Source organism: Hypanus sabinus, chromosome 2 (assembly GCF_030144855.1).
Source record: "Hypanus sabinus isolate sHypSab1 chromosome 2, sHypSab1.hap1, whole genome shotgun sequence".
Lineage (NCBI taxonomy): Eukaryota > Metazoa > Chordata > Chondrichthyes > Myliobatiformes > Dasyatidae > Hypanus > Hypanus sabinus.
In genome coordinates this window covers 173,697,884-173,717,613 of record NC_082707.1, presented here as the reverse complement: position 1 = coordinate 173,717,613, position 19,730 = coordinate 173,697,884, and the positions used below count along the sequence as shown (strand labels likewise).

General features: G+C 37.8%; 2 protein-coding genes across 10 annotated transcripts in view; one reads left to right on the top strand and one right to left on the bottom strand.

Moving 5' to 3' along the window:
• Positions 1-10,821, top strand: part of c2h14orf28 (chromosome 2 C14orf28 homolog) — a 28,325-nt gene extending 17,504 nt beyond the window's left edge. The window contains exons 5-6 of one of the 2 annotated variants that reach the window (XM_059959638.1): positions 136-206; positions 8,713-10,821. In XM_059959638.1, coding sequence (XP_059815621.1) covers positions 136-206; positions 8,713-8,897 — 256 coding nt within the window. In that variant the 3' untranslated portion in view covers positions 8,898-10,821. Of the gene's footprint in view, positions 1-135; positions 586-8,712 lie in introns of those variants that run through there. The other variant, XM_059959647.1, reaches the window with a different exon arrangement.
• LOC132387233 (kelch-like protein 28) overlaps positions 1-19,730 on the bottom strand; it is a 41,121-nt gene that overhangs the window by 9,447 nt on the left and 11,944 nt on the right. For 4 of the 8 annotated variants that reach the window (XM_059959613.1, XM_059959600.1, XM_059959617.1 and 1 more), the window contains 4 exons: positions 18,670-19,568; positions 15,025-15,468; positions 7,639-7,847; positions 3,485-7,493 (listed from right to left, as the gene is read on the bottom strand). In XM_059959613.1, coding sequence (XP_059815596.1) covers positions 7,330-7,493; positions 7,639-7,847; positions 15,025-15,468; positions 18,670-19,568 — 1,716 coding nt within the window. In that variant the 3' untranslated portion in view covers positions 3,485-7,329. Of the gene's footprint in view, positions 1-3,484; positions 7,494-7,638; positions 7,848-15,024; positions 15,469-18,669; positions 19,603-19,730 lie in introns of those variants that run through there. The other 4 variants (XM_059959604.1, XM_059959591.1, XM_059959609.1 and 1 more) reach the window with 2 other exon arrangements.

Genomic DNA, 19,730 nt, shown 5'->3' with positions numbered 1-19,730 from the left:
TAGATTACCCATATGGGAGGGGTTACATGAAATAAAGGGAATATAAATAAAATTTAGAAGCAATCACATTCTATTAGAACATGTTGAAATAGAATGCTTGTTTGGAAAAATAAACTGATTTTCTTTTGTTCCTAGGTACTTACTAGAAGGGGCAACACTTTTCAATAAGGAGGAGCATCATTACTCGGCTGTTTTTATGATTGATGGTAATTGGATGCATTATGATGGACTTAGAACTGAGAACTTGGTGTTACTAAATAAACCTCCAGAGCTGCTGCTCTTGTCCTCTCTTGTCTATGTTCGAGATCAAGAATTGATTAAGAATGATTTGTGTTACTCAAAAATGAGTAAATGGATATACAACACTATTTAAGTCATACTTATTTTAAAACTATGCGGAGTAAATTAAATCATTTTGGTATTAAAGGAAGATTGGACTGTAAAGTTCTGATTTATTAACCAAAAAGATTTCAATGTACAAGATATTAACTTTAAAACTATGCAAATATGTACAAAGATGTATTTTGGATACTAAGTATTTTTATATAACTTATGGAATAAAATTTATTTACGTGTTATATTGAATGATGTGCACACAAAATAATTAGAACTTTCTAAATGAAGAGATGTAAAAACCAGAGCACAAAGAAGCAGCTCTGAAAAAATTATCACTAATTTTACTCAAAAACACAGTGGCACACCTTTAATTGGAAATGATGGCAAAATGCTGTGACTATTAATAAATTCTGAAACTGGGCAGTTAAACAAAACCAGATGCTTCACACACAGCAATAACCAAATTATCTTTTTTGCACAACCTAACCAAAAGTAATCCCGAATCTAATCTAATGCAAAGGTATTTTCAAATTATTCCTGCTGTAAAGTACATTAAAATATTCTTAGGAAACTTCAAGCAACAAATAGTATATTAAGCAAAATTACTGCTAGGCAATTTCTGGTTCCAAACTTGGATTGTAATCTAACAATTTACCAAACTCTGCTTTAATTTTGCAGTCTGATTTTGTAACTGCACGAATGTGATATCACTGCTGACAAATGCTATGGATATTCTAGTAGTAGTGCCAACAGTAGTAGCCAGTGCAGGGCAAGTCCAGGCATTTTGAGAAAAAAAATGTCTTATCTGGAAAACTAATTGACAAGCACATTTAATAAAGAGGTGTTGGAAGTAAAAATTGGTGACAGTTATCCTCTGGTGATGTTAAGAAGAAATAAATTACTAGGTCACACATTTTTCCAGTATTCCAAGCAGATAATTTTAAAAACTAGTCTTAAGAAATTAAATGTATTGAAGCCCTGCCAGCTCAATTAGTTTTTAAATCTACCAAATGAAATAATTATCATACTTAAGATATGCTTCAGAACTGTTTTACGATGAGAATTAGATTCCCTTTCAAGAACATAGCATGTTATTTGTAGCAGAGATTAAACCAAGTTCTATACCTTAGTGATAGACAGAACATTTAATGTAAAATTCAGCCATCTTTATGTACATCTCATCACCCAAAGTAGGAATTTCATAAAAACATTAGGTATAGGATTAGAATTAGGCCATTCAGCCCATCAAGTTTCCTTTGCCATCTCATCATGGCAGATTATCCTTCCCAATTCCCTTCTCCCCATAACCTTTGATGCCCTAATGAAGAACCTATCAACCTCTACTTTAAATGTACTTACTGACATGGCCTCCACAGATGTCTCTGGCAATGAATTCCACACATTCATTTATCTCTGTTCTAATGGGCATCACTATCTTCTGAGGTTGTGCCCTCTAGTCCTAAACTTACCGGATATAGGAAACATCTTCTCCACATCCACTCTATGTAGGCCTTTCAATATTTGATGGGTTTCAATAAGTTTCTTCCCTCCCACCCCCCTTCTAAACTACAGTGAATACAGGATCACAACCATCAAGCGCTGCACATACGTTAACTCTTTCATATCTGGAATCATTCTTGTAATCTTCCTCTGGACCATCTCCAACACCAACATATCTTTTAGATAAGGGGCCCAAAATTGCACCCAATATTCCCTGTGGTCTGACCAATGCCTTATAAAGCCTCAGCATTACATCCATGCTTTTATATTCTAGTCCTCTTGAAATGAATGTTAACATTGCATTTGCCTTCCTTACCACTGACTCAAACCTTCAAGTTAACCTTTAGGGAATCCTGCATGAGGACTCCCAAGACCCTTTGCACCTATGATTTTTGAATCTTCTCCCCGTTTACAAAATAATCCACATTTTTTTTCCTTCTACTAAAGTGCATGTCCATACACTTCCCTACATTATATTCAGTGTGCCACTTCTTTGCCTATTCTCCTAATCTGTCTTTGCAATAGTACAAATTGAAACCAAGCTAAAGGGGTAGGTTTATGGTTGTAGAGAGATAAAATGAGGCATTTTAATCTGGGGAATGCCTTAAAAAGGTAGTCAGGAATCGTGTTCCAAAGTGCTGTTTGTGGAGACAGGACTAACAATTTTGCATTAACAAGTTTAAGGATGTGGAACCTAGATCGTGCATTAGGTATAATGAGGTTAGAGGATGACTTCAGCAGCAGAGGTAGCAACAAGGTAGAGATCAGAGTAGAGTGGGATCAATATTGCAGGATTGAACAGGATACATAGTGTTTGCAATCTTAATAAATCCAAGTGCTTAAAGGAGTGACATTTGAAAGTTCTTAGGTTGATAATGAACTAAAGAGAAAAAGTATAGTTTACTGATAGTTATCTCAGCATATACATTTCTGGATATATTCATTTGTAGTGTGGACACTACTGGTATTTATTGACCCTTCCTAATTCCACAAGATTCAGACGAGGTAAGAGCAACAGGTATTCTTACTTAAAGGACATGAGGGAATCAGATTGACTTCCAATTCTGACCCACCCACTTCCACCCTCCAAACAACCCAGTAGTTTTACATTTATTGGTGCTAGTTATAAATTACAGATTTAATTGTGAATTTAAGTTCCCTAGATGCCATAGCAAGATTTAAAATCTGCCTTCCACTCCATGGTCCAGATAATATAGTCCAGTCATAGAGATGATAGTCTAAGAGCTCAATCAGTAAGGTACTAAGTGACCTTCACAACTCAATGTCTGTAAGTGCCTATTGACAAATATAAAGTTAAAACCCAAGCACCTCATTAAATAAGGCATATTTTGTAGTTGGCTGGATGTTGAACAGTAGTAACCTTGCATTTGCAAAAAATAGTGGTACCGCTCAGGCATGCTGTCCACAACCCAAGTCCAATGTAAATTGGAGAGGAATTTCCATCAGAAATCATGTTACTTAATGTTAGCAGCAAAGATTTTTTTTTTCCCCATCAAGTCTAAATCGATTTTAAGCAATCTGCTGGAGGAATTCAGCAGGTTGAGCAGTATCTGTTGTGGGGAGGGGAAAAGATTAAGAGTTGACATTTCAGGTTGAAACTTGTATCAGAACTAATGAAAAGGGGAGATAGCCAGTTCGCAAAAAAACAAATTCAGCCATCTGTACTAGCATCTACCAGGTGCAAACTGTTAATCTAGTGGTGGTAACCAGCCACACTAAAAGTAGAAAGGAAATATTGCAAGACACCACTTTTCAGATTTAAAGATTTATTTTGTAAACCATGAAATACTGTAACAGACAGTATTTGACACAGCAGTACCACAAGCATGTAAAATCTGGACACTGCTTTAAGAAAAAACAAACAAGTGGTGTGAAAACAGTCCTTTAGCACTTTTACTTTGTAGCAAATGATACCAAAAAGCAGGCAAGATGTTTCTCATGTTTGAAGTGTAAGACTGATGTTTTCAGGTACAGAGCATACAACCATACAAACTAACATTTAACCATTTATAATGATGTCATTCCCTCAAGTCAAAAAACAAATAGGTCTTTTACCTGTTTATTTACAAAGTTTAGAATCACATTTTATTAAAAGTGAAGCAGTCTGGATTTAAAGGATAGTACTGGATTGAAAGGCAGGTAGATAAAATCCAGTTCAGTATCAAGTTAAAAGTTAAGGCAAGCTATGAAATCAGTAATGACTTTAGACCTGCCCATGTCCCCCATCAGTTCAATAGTTTACATTTACAAAGCTTTCATAATCAGTGTTGATGATCACCATTAACAATGTTAATTTAGGCCATCATACCAAGTTTAAAATCCTATGTTTTAAATTTAATTAAGACATTAAGGGATGAATACAAAATGTGGCTCAAATATGTTAAGTCAATGGGGTAAATTTAGTTTTGGTGAATACAGGGGGAGAATTATTTACCTACCCAAGTTGTCACCAACTTCCAAAGTCTAATTGCAATTAGATTAGCAGAATAAATCAAAGTCTCTTGAAACATCTTTACAGTTTATTTGCATGCAAGTCTCTCAATGTGCAGAGCACAGAAGTATCAGTTTCCACAATCAATTTCAGCAAAATATCTTTCACAATAAGTTAAAGCCAAGTAGATTGAAATCATTAAAACTTTGTTTTAGTACTTTATAATAGTATTCCAGTTGTGGTATTCAAATACACTTCATGTATCTTCTGGTGAAAGGGGAAGTTGTCCCATTGACAGGAGATGACAATGCAGATAGCAACAAATGATTAAAACATTAATTCCAGAAATACCATTTATGGCCAATATAAATCATGTATTACAACATTTCATAGCAAGTGCTCATTTTTACACTTGTAATCAAGTGACTAACTACTGAAAATTCTGTGCAAATTTAGCTAGACAATATAGAAGAGTATGACACTGAAAAATAAATGCCTTTTACAAAAATAGTATGGGATAAAGATGCTGCAAAAGACAAATCACTTTGTCCCACATTATCAGGTTACCTATATAGATCTACTTTCTTCTAATAGACATGCAAAAAAAAGTTTAAATGAAAGTTTCCAAGTTGCATCTTAAATATGTCAAATGCCAGTTCCTACTATTTTGCCAGAATTTTTGAATTTTGTCACAACTTGAAATAACTAAACAAGTGCATAATAGGCAAAACATATACACAGACAAATACTCCCTATTTGCAATGAATGGAGGCCAAATATTTCACTTGCCACTAACTAGATCCAAGTTTTCATTACTATGGGCGAAACCAATATTTGACATGCTTTGCATCAAATATATTTTTATAAAGATTCTTAAAATTAACAAAACAAGGTTATAGTTTTATCAGATGCCACTGACGGTAGTTATTGCTGTGACATCAGTTACTGTCATCAAGATAAACACTTGTGCTACTAAACCAGTAGGACCTGTGTAGTTTGCCATGCCTTTGGGACTAGGTTGTCTGTGGACTTTGCTCATTTTTATTTCAGTGTAGATTAAATCATGCCATTATTTAAATGAAGAAATACACATTATGTTCTACTTGTACTTGGAAATATGGAAGTTTATAGAAGGATGGAATTTCATTCTATATACGGAACACCACAAATGGTACTTTTTACTGACAAGTGGTATATTTAGAGCACAATAATTCTGTAAATCAACCCATCCATAAGTATAAATTACACTTAATAAAAAAGCCATATAAAAATGTTATTGCACCATTTTATTCCAACAAACGCATGTAGCTTTCATCATCAAGATCCAGAAACTTTTAGAAGGTTAGGATAGATACTAAGTAGCACACAATGATAAAGCCCAATCTGAAACACTAATGCAAATGCACAGACACATGTCCATGCAACCACCAAAATGCACAACTATTTACTCTACCAATCTAAAACAAAATGTACACTTTACCAAGCACATGTACAAACTTGTGCTGGTACTTTGCTAATCTGGTCTAAACATACTAATTATAGCTTCAATCAAGTCAAAAAGAACCTTTGTTTAACTGATTGTTAATTCAAACTTTGCTACAATTACACCTTTTTTGCACATTTTAGGTGCAGAAAAAACTGCAGTTTTATTGGGAGATTATATTTGTAATACTTTGAAAAAGTGCATCTGGAAATCATTTTGGACGTTTATATTAATTGAACAAAATTGTCTACATTAATGTCATGTAACATACAGAAAAACAGTGTCTGCAAAGTACATTAAAAACTTACAAAACAAAAAAGTTTGGCAACCAATTTTTTAAAAAAAAACAAATTCAAGGTCTAGTTCAAATGGACTAGAATCAGAGAAAAACATGCATAATGAGAGGCAGATGAAAATGAATTATTTAGGTTTGCAGTGTTGAACAAATTAGCCAGCAAGGTTAGGATTTTAGAAGCTGAAAGTTAAATTAACTATTTCACTCCAGATATGCTTGCTCAGAGGTACGCGAGACCTACTCAAAAATGATGGTAGTTAAAAAAAATCAATTTACAGGACATTTACAACAAATATGTATGTAACATCTGTGTGTTGCTTGTAACATCTATGTCCTGAATTCTAGGATAGCACCAAGTACTAAGTTTCTCTGAACAGCAGCTGTTAGAATATTAATACAGGAATACACAAATAAACTTAACACCTGCAATTGGAACTGAATAACATGGCAAATATACAAATATTTTTTAAAAAATCAGTATTGTTTAAAATATCATGCTATATTCACAAAGTCTATTAACTATCCGATTCAGACATAATATTCCTATGTGAATATAGGTTTGTAACAATGGAAATTAAGAACTTCCAAAACATTAAACCATGAAAAGTACAATTGCAGTTGCACAGGTAACCCAATTAATATTTTTAGATGTATATTGTTTCACTTTGAATAAAACCAGATCAGATATTAAATATTGATAAGTGACCTTATCACTCAGATGGAAGATTGCTAAAAGAAGCAAAATATACACAATAGCATGTCATCAGATCTACAAATTACATAAACCACACTGCATAATATAAGCAAAGAGGAAGTCATATTCAAAAACTTGTGACAGATATGACAAGGCAGCCCTTAAAGTTTTTATGTAACTCACAGGTGTTTAAAAAAATAATGGACTAAACAGAAATGGACTCAAGTTGAAAGGGCTTTGAACTTGTGCAATTCATTAGAATTAAAATGAGGATGGGTGGAGGCAACAATTACTTAAAATGGAGGGGAATGTTAATAAGTTAGAAATGCTAGGGCTCTTTTAGCCCTGGCTATTTCAGGCATCAGTTTATCTTCCCCATAGCACAAGATCATACAATATAACCAATTTGATTAAAAACAATACTTTCTGCAAAGTAAATACCAACAGTAGCAGCCAAGATTCTCAGTGAAACCTGCAAGATTGTGTATCTCCTCAATCTCAGCACAGTTGGTCATCTTGTCATGCAGGATTTATTACCACGGTAAATTCTTCATAAATCAAAGCAACGATCAAAATGCAGCCAGCCCAAAGTTGCACCGACATGATAACATACCAGTAGAATCTGACCAAGTATCTAGGGTTGGGTCATACCTCTGTACCATGTTCAGGTACGATGACCCTGAATGACCTCCCACCACATAGAGGTAATTATCTACAATGGCCGCACCAACTCCTGTCAAGGGGAGAAAGATGACATTTTATTTAAAAGGATTTCAAAAATAATGTACATTGAAAAGCTCGAAATGAATCTTACAGAATCATTTTAAGACTATGCAATTACAAATTGCTTCAGTAAAAAAAAACTTTCCGAGATTTACCTGTTCTTGGATCATTCATTGGTCTACACAAAGTCCACTGATTTTGATGGGGTTCATATCTCTCAACACTTTGCAAGTGTGATACACCATTGTGTCCACCAACAACAAAGATGAATCCAAGCATTGCACCAACGCCAAAGTTAATTCTTTTATCAGCCATTGGAGCTACCATCTCCCAGGAATCTTTGCTTGGATCATAACGCTCCACACTATTTTCATGCACAAAAAGTAAAATGGTAGATTAAGCTCACTTAAATGAGCAATTATAAGAATAAAAATAAACATGTCAATAACCAAGCTCTACATGAAGTTCTCTTCATGCATTTCAATAGTTTGACTACTATAAACTTACATTTTCACCATTTTTCAAACAAATGGCACTATGATTGCAAACCTTTGATTCCTTTAATTATTCAAATTTCCTGCTCTGAAAGAAGTGACCAAAGCTTACCTGGTTTCAGAAGGTGCCAGATTCAACCCATTTAACAGAAGTTATTTGATTCTAGTATATTAGATCCCTTTGTTTGAATGCAAAGATTAACTTCACATTGATGAAAGAAATAAATTGTAATTTTATGACAATATTAACATTCCTATTAGAAAATTCAAAATGGACAATGTTGTCCAGTAAAACTATATATAACTTTACAGAATACTCAATTTATATAACACTGGATAATAAAAGATTTTGATTCCTGAATACTCTTGGGTCTATCTTATGGATTTTGGGCTGCTGATCATGAAAATAATCATGAAATGTTCCTATCAATTTTTTTTAAAAAATCACCTATATTTGTTAATTCATTTCATAATTTAAGTCAGAATAACTGATGCCTAGATTTAGGAAGGCACAAATCCACAAATTAAACAGGTTATCAATGACAGGCAATTCGAAGAAACTCTGTGGGACCAGAGAAAACTGCATGGAAGGCATTCAAGGATGTTGTTGAGATTTTTCTTGATGGCAAGAACACCAATGTGCACACAGCTAGTTGGTTGACAACATGCTTCAAACATACAAAACTATGAAGTGCAACATGTCACTAAAGATTCATTTTCTGCATTCCCATTTAGACTTCTTCCCTGCAAATCTTGGCGCTGTCAGTTACCAGCATGGTGAAAGGTTTCACCAGGACATTGCAGTCATGGAGAAACAATATCAGAGCAACTGGAATCCATCAATGCTGGCTGATTATTGTGGACACTTAAGAAGGCTCAGACACAGAGTACAAACGAAAATCATCAACAAAACATTTTGAGCTTAGTTAACTACTGCAGAGCGTCAGCACTGTTATGCAATTAAACGCATTATATTCAAAAGTTAATGACTTGTCTCCAAATTCCTATGTGAATCAAGTAGTCTGAAATTATATCTGTGTTCAGCTTCCAGCAGTTTATCATAAACAAAAAACTTATGAAGCAATATTTTCAAAAAAATTGTCATTTAGTGTAACTAAAACAACAGATGTTGAAAGAAATTATATTCTAACATGTAAACGACAATTCAAATTGGGACTTAATTTTATTAACTACTGTTCAATTAATTCTGACAATGGCAATTTGCTAATTAGAAAGGATAATAAATTTGACAGAAAAGTCAGATATTATATCAACAAATGTATTGACCCAAGAAGTCAGCAGTCTTTCTCCCCCCCCCCACCCAAAAAAAATAACTGGATATGATCTTAAACCTTTAAAATCTTCTGTTCATAGTTAAAATGTTGCATCAGATTTCTGAAAAATGTCACAAATGGTTAGACTACATAAATATGACACAAAAAGGTGTCTCTAAGGACACAAGTTAAGTGAATGGGAAAAATCTGGCAAATAGCATGCAGTATTGGAAAATGGGAAGTTGATTATTTTTAGCATAAAACATAAACTTTAAAGGATGAGAGAATACAAAGGTACTAAGTCCAGAGGGACTTGAGTGTCCCATGCAATGATTTGCCAAAGGTACAAGTAGTAATTAAGCAAACCAAAAAACTAATCATTGCTGCAATGTTTCAATGCAATTCTGAGTTCTTTTACACTTCTGCTTTAAAAACAATTGCAGAATTGCAATAAATAAATAAAAGCATAAAACATAAAATTTGAAGGATGAGAGAATACTGCAATTCTGAGTTCTTTTACACCTCTGCTTCTCATACAAGCAAAAGAAGCAGAGGAAGATTGATTCTTGATATGGGAATGAATAGTGTCCAGGGGTAGGCAGTAATGCCATGTTACAGTATGAATCATCATATTGAAAGACAAAATTAGCTCAAGGGTGCCCTACTTTAGCTAATTTTTATGTTCTTACTTGAGCAAAAGACCAAGTTCAAACTAAATTTATTATCAAAGTACATGTAAGTCACCATGTACAACCCTGAGACTCATTTTCTTACAGGTATACTGAATAAATCCATAACCATAATAGAATCAATGAAAGTCCACACTAATAGGGCAGACAACCGGTGTGCAAAAGATAACATACTGCAAATACAAAAAGAAGCAAAACATTAAAACGTTCTTATTGACTATCCATGGAAAGACAATCTCATGAAGGACAGAATACAGACAGCAAAAATCTGGAGATTCTATTATGAGCCAAAGTGAAGTTAAATTTATTTCAACCAGGGAAATAAGGGCAAGGAAAAAATCCACAAATTAGAATTTTCATTCTTGCTCACTTTTTAGCGGAATGTGGAAGCTTTCATGACATTTAACCGACCAATAAAAGGGCTCCTTGCCAGAAATAATTTGTGGTCAATGGTCACATACGTATAATCACCAACAGGGCCCATATAGAGTTGCCAGAAACAATAGAGCTCATAATATAATACATCAAGCAAAGAAAACTGTGAAACAGAGGTTTTGACTGAATGAATGAAATTACTGTACAGTGCCTATAAAAAGTATTCGTTCCCCTTGGAAGTTTTTCTGTTTTATTGTTTTACAACATTCAATCACAATGGATTTAATTTGGTTTTTTTTGCCACTGATCAACAGAAAAACTCCATGGTCTCACTCGCTTCTGATTCAGACCACAGGCTCCTACACCCCCAGCTCTAGATCCAGCTCGGACTGAGATCCTGATCCTATCCAGACCGGGACCGCTCTTACTGCCGCTGGGTCCTACCACTCATCTTATTCCTCTACTATCCCCTATCCTCCCCGCGACTCCCAACCCTCCCTCCACCCCTCATCTCCCCTCCATTCCTCTGATCCCTCATCCTCCTCTCAGCCCATTCTCCCTGAACATCTCAACCCCCCCTCTCCCTCCTGAGACCTCCCACTCTTTACCCTCCTCTGACCCCAGCCCCAACCCTTTCCATATCTTCACCATCCCCTCTGACCTTACCCTCTCTGAAGCAGAGTGTTCTGTGCTCAGCAAGGGCCTCACTTTTGTCCCCCTCCGTCCATACCTCAGTGAGTTCCGTGCCCGGCATGACGCTGAACTCTTCTTCCGTCGCCTACATCTCCGAGCCTACTATTTTAACAAGGATTCCACTCACCCTACTGATGACCCCTTCTCCCGTCTTCAACCCTCCTCCTTCTCCTGGACACCCCCACCGGGCCTTCTACCTGCATTCAACCTTTTCATCTCCAACTGTTGCCGAGACATCAACCGTCTCAACTTCACCACTCCTTTCTCCTGTTCCAACCTCACTCCCTCTGAACGCACTGCCCTCCACTCTCTCCGCACTAATCCTAACCTCACCATCAAACCCGCAGACAAAGGTGGTGCCGTAGTAGTCTGGCGGACGGACCTCTACCTCACTGAGGCCAAACGACAGCTCTCTGACACCACCTCTTACTTACCCCTGGAACAGGACCCAATCAAAAAACATCAAACCATTGTCTCCCGTACCATCACTACCCTTATCAATTCCGGAGACCTTCCATCCTCAGCCAAAAAAGTCATAATTCCCACACCCCGCACTGCTCAGTTTTACCTCCTCTCCAAGATCCATTAGCCTGACTGTCCTGGTAGGCCCATAGTTTCGGCCTGCTCCTGCCCCACCGAACTTGTATCTGCCTACCTGGACTCCATTTTGTCACCCATAGTTCAGTCACTCCCCACCTACTGGGATACATCCCATGCCCTCCACCTCTTCAATAACTTCCAGTTCCCTGGTCCTGACTGCTTCATTTTCACCATGGATGTCCAATCCTTATACACCTCCATCCCCCATCAAGAAGGCCTCAAAGCTCTCCGCTACTTTCTGGACAATAGACCTCACCAGTTCCCCAACACCACCACACTCCTCAGGTTGGCGGAACTGGTACTCACACTTAATAATTTCTCTTTTGGCTCTTCCCATTTTCTTCAGACCAAGGGTGTAGCTATGGGCACTCGCATGGGCCCCAGCTATGACTGCCTCTTCGTGGGTTATGTGGAATAGTCTATGCTCCAAATCTACACTGGTACTGCTCCCCAACTTTTCCTTCACTACATTGATGACTACATTGGTGCTGCTTCCTGCACTAATGCAGAGCTCAGCAATTTCATCCACTTTGCCTCTAACTTTCACCCAGCCCCCAAATTCACTTGGTCCATCTCGGACACTTCTCTCCCCTTTCTCGATCTCTCGGTCTCCATCTCTGGAGATAAACTGTCCACTGACATCTTTTATAAACCCACTGACTCCCATACTGACTTACATACTTACATACCCACTGACTTGATTATACCTCTTCCCACCCTGTCAAATGCAAAAATTCTATTCCCTATTCCCAGTTCCTCTGTCTCCACCGCATCTGCTCCAAGGACGAGGCTTTCCATTCCACAACATCCCAAATGTCCTCTTTCTTTAAGAATCGTGGTTTCCCTTCTGCCGTCATCAATGATACCCTTACCCGCATCTCCTCCATTTCCCACACTTGCCCTCACCCCATCCTCCCGTCACCACAGCAGGGACCATGTTCCCTTTGTCCTCACCTACCACCCCACTAGCCTCCGGATCCAGCGTATTATCCTCCGCAATTTCCGCCACCTTCAACAGGACCCCACCACTAAGGACATCTTTCCCTCTCTGCTTTTCGCAGGGATCGTTCCCTCCACGACTGCCTGGTCCACATGTCCCTCCTCATAGATCTCTAACCTGGTACTTATGCCTGCAAGTGTAAGTGCTACACCTGTCCCCACACCTCCTCTCTTACCACCATTCAGGGCCCCAAACAGTCCTTCCAGGTGAGGCAACACTTCACTTGTGAGTCTGTTGGGGTAATCTATTACATCCGGTGCTCCCTCCTCTACATCGGTGAGACCCGACGCAGATTGGGGGACCGCTTCGTCGAGCACCTCCGCTCCGTTTGCCACAACAGAGAGGATCTCCCGGTTGCCACCCACTTCAACTCTGCTTCACATTCCCATTCTGATATGTCCATACATGGCCTCCTCTACTGCCATGATGAGGCCAAACTCAGGCTGGAGGAGCAACACCTCATATACCATCTGGGTAGTCTCCAGCCCCTTGGTACGAACATCAAATTCTCCAACTTGCGGTAATCCCCTCCCTCTCCCTTACCCCATCCCACTTTCACTCTGCCTCCTCTTCTAGCTGCCTATCACCTCTCTCATGATTCTGCCTTCTTCTACTACCCATAGTGCTTTCCCCTTAGATTCCTTCTTCACCTCTCCTGCCTATCCCCTCCCTGCTTCCCCTCCCCCACCCCTTGATCTTTCCTCTGATTGGTTTTACACCCTCCTCGCACCTTCTTTATGGGGCCCCTGCCCCCTCCTTCTTCAGTCCTGACAAAGGGTCTCAGCCCGAAACGTTGACTGCTCATTTCAACGGATGCTGCCCGACCTGCTGAGTTCATTCAGCTTGTTTGTACATGTTGATTTGACAGCATCTGCAGTATACTTCGTGTTACCAGAAAAACTCTTTTGGGTCAGAGTGAAAACAGATCTTTACAAAGTGATCTAAATTAATTTCAAATATAAAACACAAAATAATTGATTGCATAAGTATTCACACCCTTCAAGTCAGTATTTAGTAGTTGCATGTTTGGCAGCAATTACAGCCTTGAGTCTGTGTGGATCAGTTTTGCACAACTGGACACTCCAAATTTTTCCCCATTCTTCTTCATAAAACTGCTCAAGCTCTGTCAGATTGCACGGGGATTGTGAGTGAACAGCCCTTTTCAAGTCCAGCCACAAATTCACAATTGGATTGAAGTCTGGACTCTGACTTGGCCACTCCAGGAGATTAACTCTGCTGTTTTTAAGCCATTCCTGTGTAGCTTTGGCTTTCTGCTTGGGGTTAATGTCTTGCTGGAAAACAAATCTTCAAATGTTCTCCCAAGTTGCAGTTTCCTCCAGGATTTCCCTGTATTTTGCTGTATTCATTTTACCCTCTACTTTCACAAGCCTTCCAGAACCTGCTGCAGTGAAGCATCCCTACAGCATGATGTAGCCATCATGATGCTTTACAGTAGGGATGGTGTGTTTTTGATGATATGCGGTGTTTTTGGCTTATGCCAAACATTCCATTTAGTCTGATGAACAAAAAGGTCAATTTTGGTTTCATCAGACCATAGAAAACTTCTTCCAGTTTACTTCAGAGTCTCCCACATGCTTTCTGGTAAAATGCAGCTGAGATTTCATGCGAGTTTTTTTCCTCCCAATTGTGGCTTTCTTTTTGCCACTCTCCCATAAAGTTTCGACTGGTGAAGCACCTGGGCAACAGTTGATTTGGTGTGTCAAATTAAAGGGGGTGAATACTAACTCAATCATTTATTTTGTGTTTTATAATTTGTGATTTAGATCACTTTGTAGTGATCTAGAAACATAGAAAACCTACAGTACAAAGCTTCGGCCCACAAAGCTGCGCCAAATGTGTCCTTACCTTAGAACTACCTAGGCTTACACATAGCCCTCTATTTCTCTAAGCTCAATGTATCCATCCAGGAGTCTCCTAAAAAGACACTATTATTTCCACCTCCACCGCCGCCAGCAGCCCATTCTACGCACTCACCACTCTCTGCGTAAAAAAAAACTTACCCTGATATCTCCTCTGTACCTTCTTCAAAGCACCTTAAAACTATGCCCTCTCATGCTAGCCAGTTCAGTCCTGGGGAAGAAGCCTCTGACTATCTAGATGATCAATGCCTCTCATTATATTGTACACCTCTGTTTTCACTTTGACACAAAAGTGTCTTTTTCTGTTGATCAGTGTCAAAAAAGCCACATTAAATCCACTGTGATTCAATGCTGTAAAACAATAAAACATGAAAACTTCCCCGGGGGGGGGGGGGGGGGGGGGGGGTGGAAAGAGAAGGAACACTTTTTATAGGCACTGTGTACATTTTAAATCTTTACTATTTATCCCCAATATAAATTTTCAATTTTGTTTCCAAAACTGTACTTTTTGTGTAATAAAGATTATACTGTGTTACCTGTTCATGTGGGCAGGACCATATCCTCCTATAGCATATATCATGCCATCCAAAACTGCAGCTGCAAAACAACTGCGACTTTTTGACATAGGTGCAATGGGCTGCCATTTTTTGATTTTAGGAATGTATTTTTCCACAGATTGCAAATAATTTTCTCCATCATAACCACCTATTGCATAGAGTTCACCGGCTAAAACAGACACTCCAAGAGTGCTTCGGCATTCATTCATTCGTTCTACTGATGTCCATTTGTTGGTCTCTGGATTCCAACCTTCCACCAAATTTTCATGTTTTCGATAGTTGATTCCTTGTTGAATATGGGTTGCAATTCCTCCTACCACATAAAGTTTTTGATCAACAACAGCAACTCCGCATTCATAGCGTGGGCTACTGAGTGGTGCCAGACCTGTCCAGGAGTCTGTCTGAGGGAAGTACATTTCCACACTGCAAAAGGGTTATAAAGACTCATTAGACATGTTTATAGTAACATTATTCTGCATTGTAAGGACTATAATTTCATCAAGGGCAAGCTTTCCTTCACTTCATACAGCTACATAAATTTGAGTCTCAAAAGTTGTTTTTTTTTTAAAGCTTTAAAGTGCTTAGTACTTTTTTGTCAAAAAAATTCTGCCTGTTATAAAACTTTGTTTTCGAACAGCTGGTCAACTAAAGAAACATCCTTTAAGGTGTATTAATAATGAAATATAGCTGAGCTTAATTTAAATTTAATTGCTAATATTGATTACTAGTAGATAATTATTTTTCAAATACAAGATTTCCCAAAATGTTCCCAGAGGTAAATGAAAGGTTAAAAACAAAGCCCATCAATTACACATCCTCCCGAGGCTACAGTAAGGCTCTATTTGTATGAACTGTTCATAATCTGAACAGTTCGCAAATCATAAATACGGCCATGAGTTCTCACTTGATAGATGTCTGCAGCCCTGCAGCAGCCAGCAAAATCAGTTCTGCCAAACCCCTAAATGCTTGGTTGCATGTACAGACCGTACATAAGTTGGGCATTTGCATGATGGAAAGTACATGGCTTATCATTAACCCAGATACACAGCATCCAACTATTTCCATCAATAACACTTAGTTCTCTTTTGAACCGTCAATGGAATTATGTCTTGTGAGAGGCCTAAAGGGTTCTACTTCATGCTTCGTCAAAAAACACTCAAATCAATACTTTTTAAATGAGTGACTTCATTAAATTGGCAGATATCTAAATAACCCAAAATGGTTTTTAGTGAAGCAGGCTGGTAGGCTTACTGCCTCTAATGTGTAGGTGTACGATAAAATCTGAGGAAAGTGATGAGAAAGTGCTGAGAATAAAAAATGGGATCAATATGGGATTAATATAAATGGGTGATGGATGGTTGTCAGGGACTTGGTGAACCAAAAGGCCTAGACCTGTACTGCATGGGACTGTGGCTAAATATTGAAGTCACATTTCACTTACTTTCAAGGTTATATATAGATCCCAGGTTTCCAAGGCAACTCATTTCAAAATAAAGTCATCAACCTTTTAGTTATATGTAAAAATAATCCCAAAGAAGCCAACTCCTTTGTTGTATTCAAGTTATACTTTGACCAAAGCATTATTCAACTTAAGTAAAACTTTTCTTCAACTTACGGCGTTCTTTTTGGTTATAAATTTATACTAAAACTGCAAAATCTCTTGGATCATCGAATATAGCCATATATAGCTTAATTCATGCAAATCAGAATTCCAACATGTGGCTTCAGCTCAAATTTTGGAAATAACCTTTTTATGCATAAATACATTAAAAATTTAAATGTTGTATGTCCCGTCCCAGAATGTATCCAATATCCAGAGGCCGGTTAATAAGCTAGTCTTTCCCAAACAACATTTACCAAAATATTTTCTGGGTTTCAGCAACTAAGTTACAGAGAAAGGTTGAACAAGTTAGTTCTTTATTCTTTGGAGCGTAGAAGGTTGAGGGGGGACTTTAGAGGTATTTAAAATTATGACGGGGATAGATAGAGTTGACGTGGATAGGCTTTTTCCATTGAGAGTAGGGGAGATTCAAACAAGAGGACACGAGTGGAGAGCTAAGGGGCAAAAGTTTAGCAGTAACACGAGGGGGAACTTCTTTACTCAGAGAATGGTAGCTGTGTGGAACAAGCTTCCAGTAGAAGTGATAGAGGCAGGTTCGATATTGTCAATTAAAAAAAAAATTGGATAGGTATATGGACAGAAAAGGAATGGAGGGTTATGGGCTGAGTGTAGGTCGGTGGGACTAGGTGAGAGTAAGCGTTCGGCACGGACTAGAAGGACCGAGGTGGCCTGTTTCCGTGATGTATTTGTTATATGGTTATAAAACACATCAATGAAGGCATACAAAATAGTTCATGATCTTAATTTAAAACAGTTAGAGAAGAGGCAGTCAAACTGCTACATAAGAACATCCCAGATACCAGTCAAATACAGTGGATTCCAGTTAATTCGGTCAACGATTAATTGGAGCAGCCGTTAATTTGGAACAACTCTTAAAGAACAACTATTCAACAAAATAGCTGGGATTCCCTTTGCTTATTTGGGACATTATGCCATTTAACTGGAGCAAGAAACTGTGGCTGAACAGTTTCTAACCAGTGTTAGCTACATGCTCTTGCACGCCCATTAGACACTACAGCGTGCATCAAGAGAACAGTTTTTAAATAGCATCATTTGCATGAGTTTGCGCTCAAAAAAAGGTGATTTTTGTCACTGATAGCTGCCGAGAAATAAGCTGCAAGACAATTCAGAACTATTTTGCTCATTGCGCTTTCAAGCATTTAGGCTTGGAGATGCCAGAAACAGCCGGGAGTTTAAAGGAAGAATCTGAAGGTATCAACTTCTCCCTAGTTTCTAGTTTGAACTAACATCTTGAATGTTACAATGAAAATGAAGAGCTGGAGGATGGAATTGTCAACAGTATGTATGAAAGCAATCCATCTGCATTAGATGTCTGCGCTGATTTTTTTAATATACCTTTTAAACTATTTTCATGAAAGTTCAGCTAATTGGGGCAACCACTTAACTGGCCAAAATGTACTGGTCCCAATTAATCAGAAAGCACTGTATTTGACAAAATGATTCTGTTGGCATGCATTTTAACAGTTAAAAAGGAATGCTACTCAGAGTAATACTAAAATTTCTGCAAGTTCAAGAATCTATAAACAATAAATCTAATAATGATCAGTTTCAAGAAACTGCATTCTACAAATGGATACACTTCCATTTATTGAACCTGTACTTTTCCAATAAGCAAACAAAATTCTTCCTGATCAGAGTGACAAGACTGGATTCTTAATCCATGAACCAAAGGAATTAAATAAAACCATCTTGCAGTTTTCCCCCAGTTGGACATCTATAGTGAAAATAGGTTCACAGAGCTATCAATATAGCTCGAGAATAAATTTCAAAATTCGTCTCCTATGTAAAAAAAATGGAATAGCAAAATTTGAATGCCATTTCCAAGTATTTATGACAAAGCAACCTATTACACTTAGCCAAATATACAGCAGACATTACTCACAATATGGAATTGTTCCATTTTATAATACAAGTTTACAGCAAAATATTACTTTAATAAAATGGAAATAAGTTATGGATTTTACATTGGTCCAATGACTCACCTGTCTAATGTTGCGAACAATCCAGTTTTTCCACCGACAGCACAAAGTACTTTGGGGGCACAACGTGGTCGAGTCAATAACTCAGTCTGATGGGAAAATCTGTGCTCTGGCATAAAATGATATTTAAGGGCTTCATTTAGAAGGTGCTTGCAAGTATGTTCATCACGAATTAGCTGATTTGCTTCATATAATCTTGTCAGAAATTTTACACTTAATAATGGCAGTCGAACACAGTGCAACAGCTGTGCTAAATATTTTTGTCTTTCTTGCAGATCATATTTAATCCATGACTCTAATGCATAAAAAACAGATTCCTCCGTCACAACATTCAGACAGTCATTCGAGATTATTTCATCCAACTCTGTGTGGTTTAATTCAAAAAATTCTTCAGTCTTGCATACATCTTCAAAATTCTGACAGATGTACTTGTTGGCAGCAAGGTACAAGTCATGACAACCATACGTTTCAGCAAACCGAGAAATACCAATGCAATTGCCAGGATCAAGCTGACTTTCAAGGAATGTACAACATTCTTTTAGCACAAGTTTGATCTGAAGCAAGTTTGCAGCTGGCAGGAGAGATTCTACTGTATCTTGCGAAATGAATATAGTTCCTGTGTATGCATACTCTACAATGGCCTGCAAAGCAGTCTCATCAATGCACTGAAATTCAACTTCAGAGTTTTCATTCTCTGAAAGGTTTCCGGTAAACATGGCTTTGAAGTATGGGCTGATGCTAGCCAGCACCACCTTGTGGGCATGGATCTTGACATCACCAACCCTGAGGACAATGTCACAAAGTTCACGATGTTGTCGAAGAAGATTTAATCCCTGCAGCAACTGTTCAGAATGCGGATGTGTCAGATTGGCAAGCATGTAGGACTGAGGGGACTGGTCCATCTGAGTGAATCAGAGATCAGAACAAAACACCCAACTATAAATAAGAAAATATTACAATATTTTATTTAATATAAAAATTAATGTGCAAATGAGAAAATAAATGTTTTTAAATTAAAACTACTTCCAATAGACCGCAAAATTCTCATTGTAGCATTTGAAACA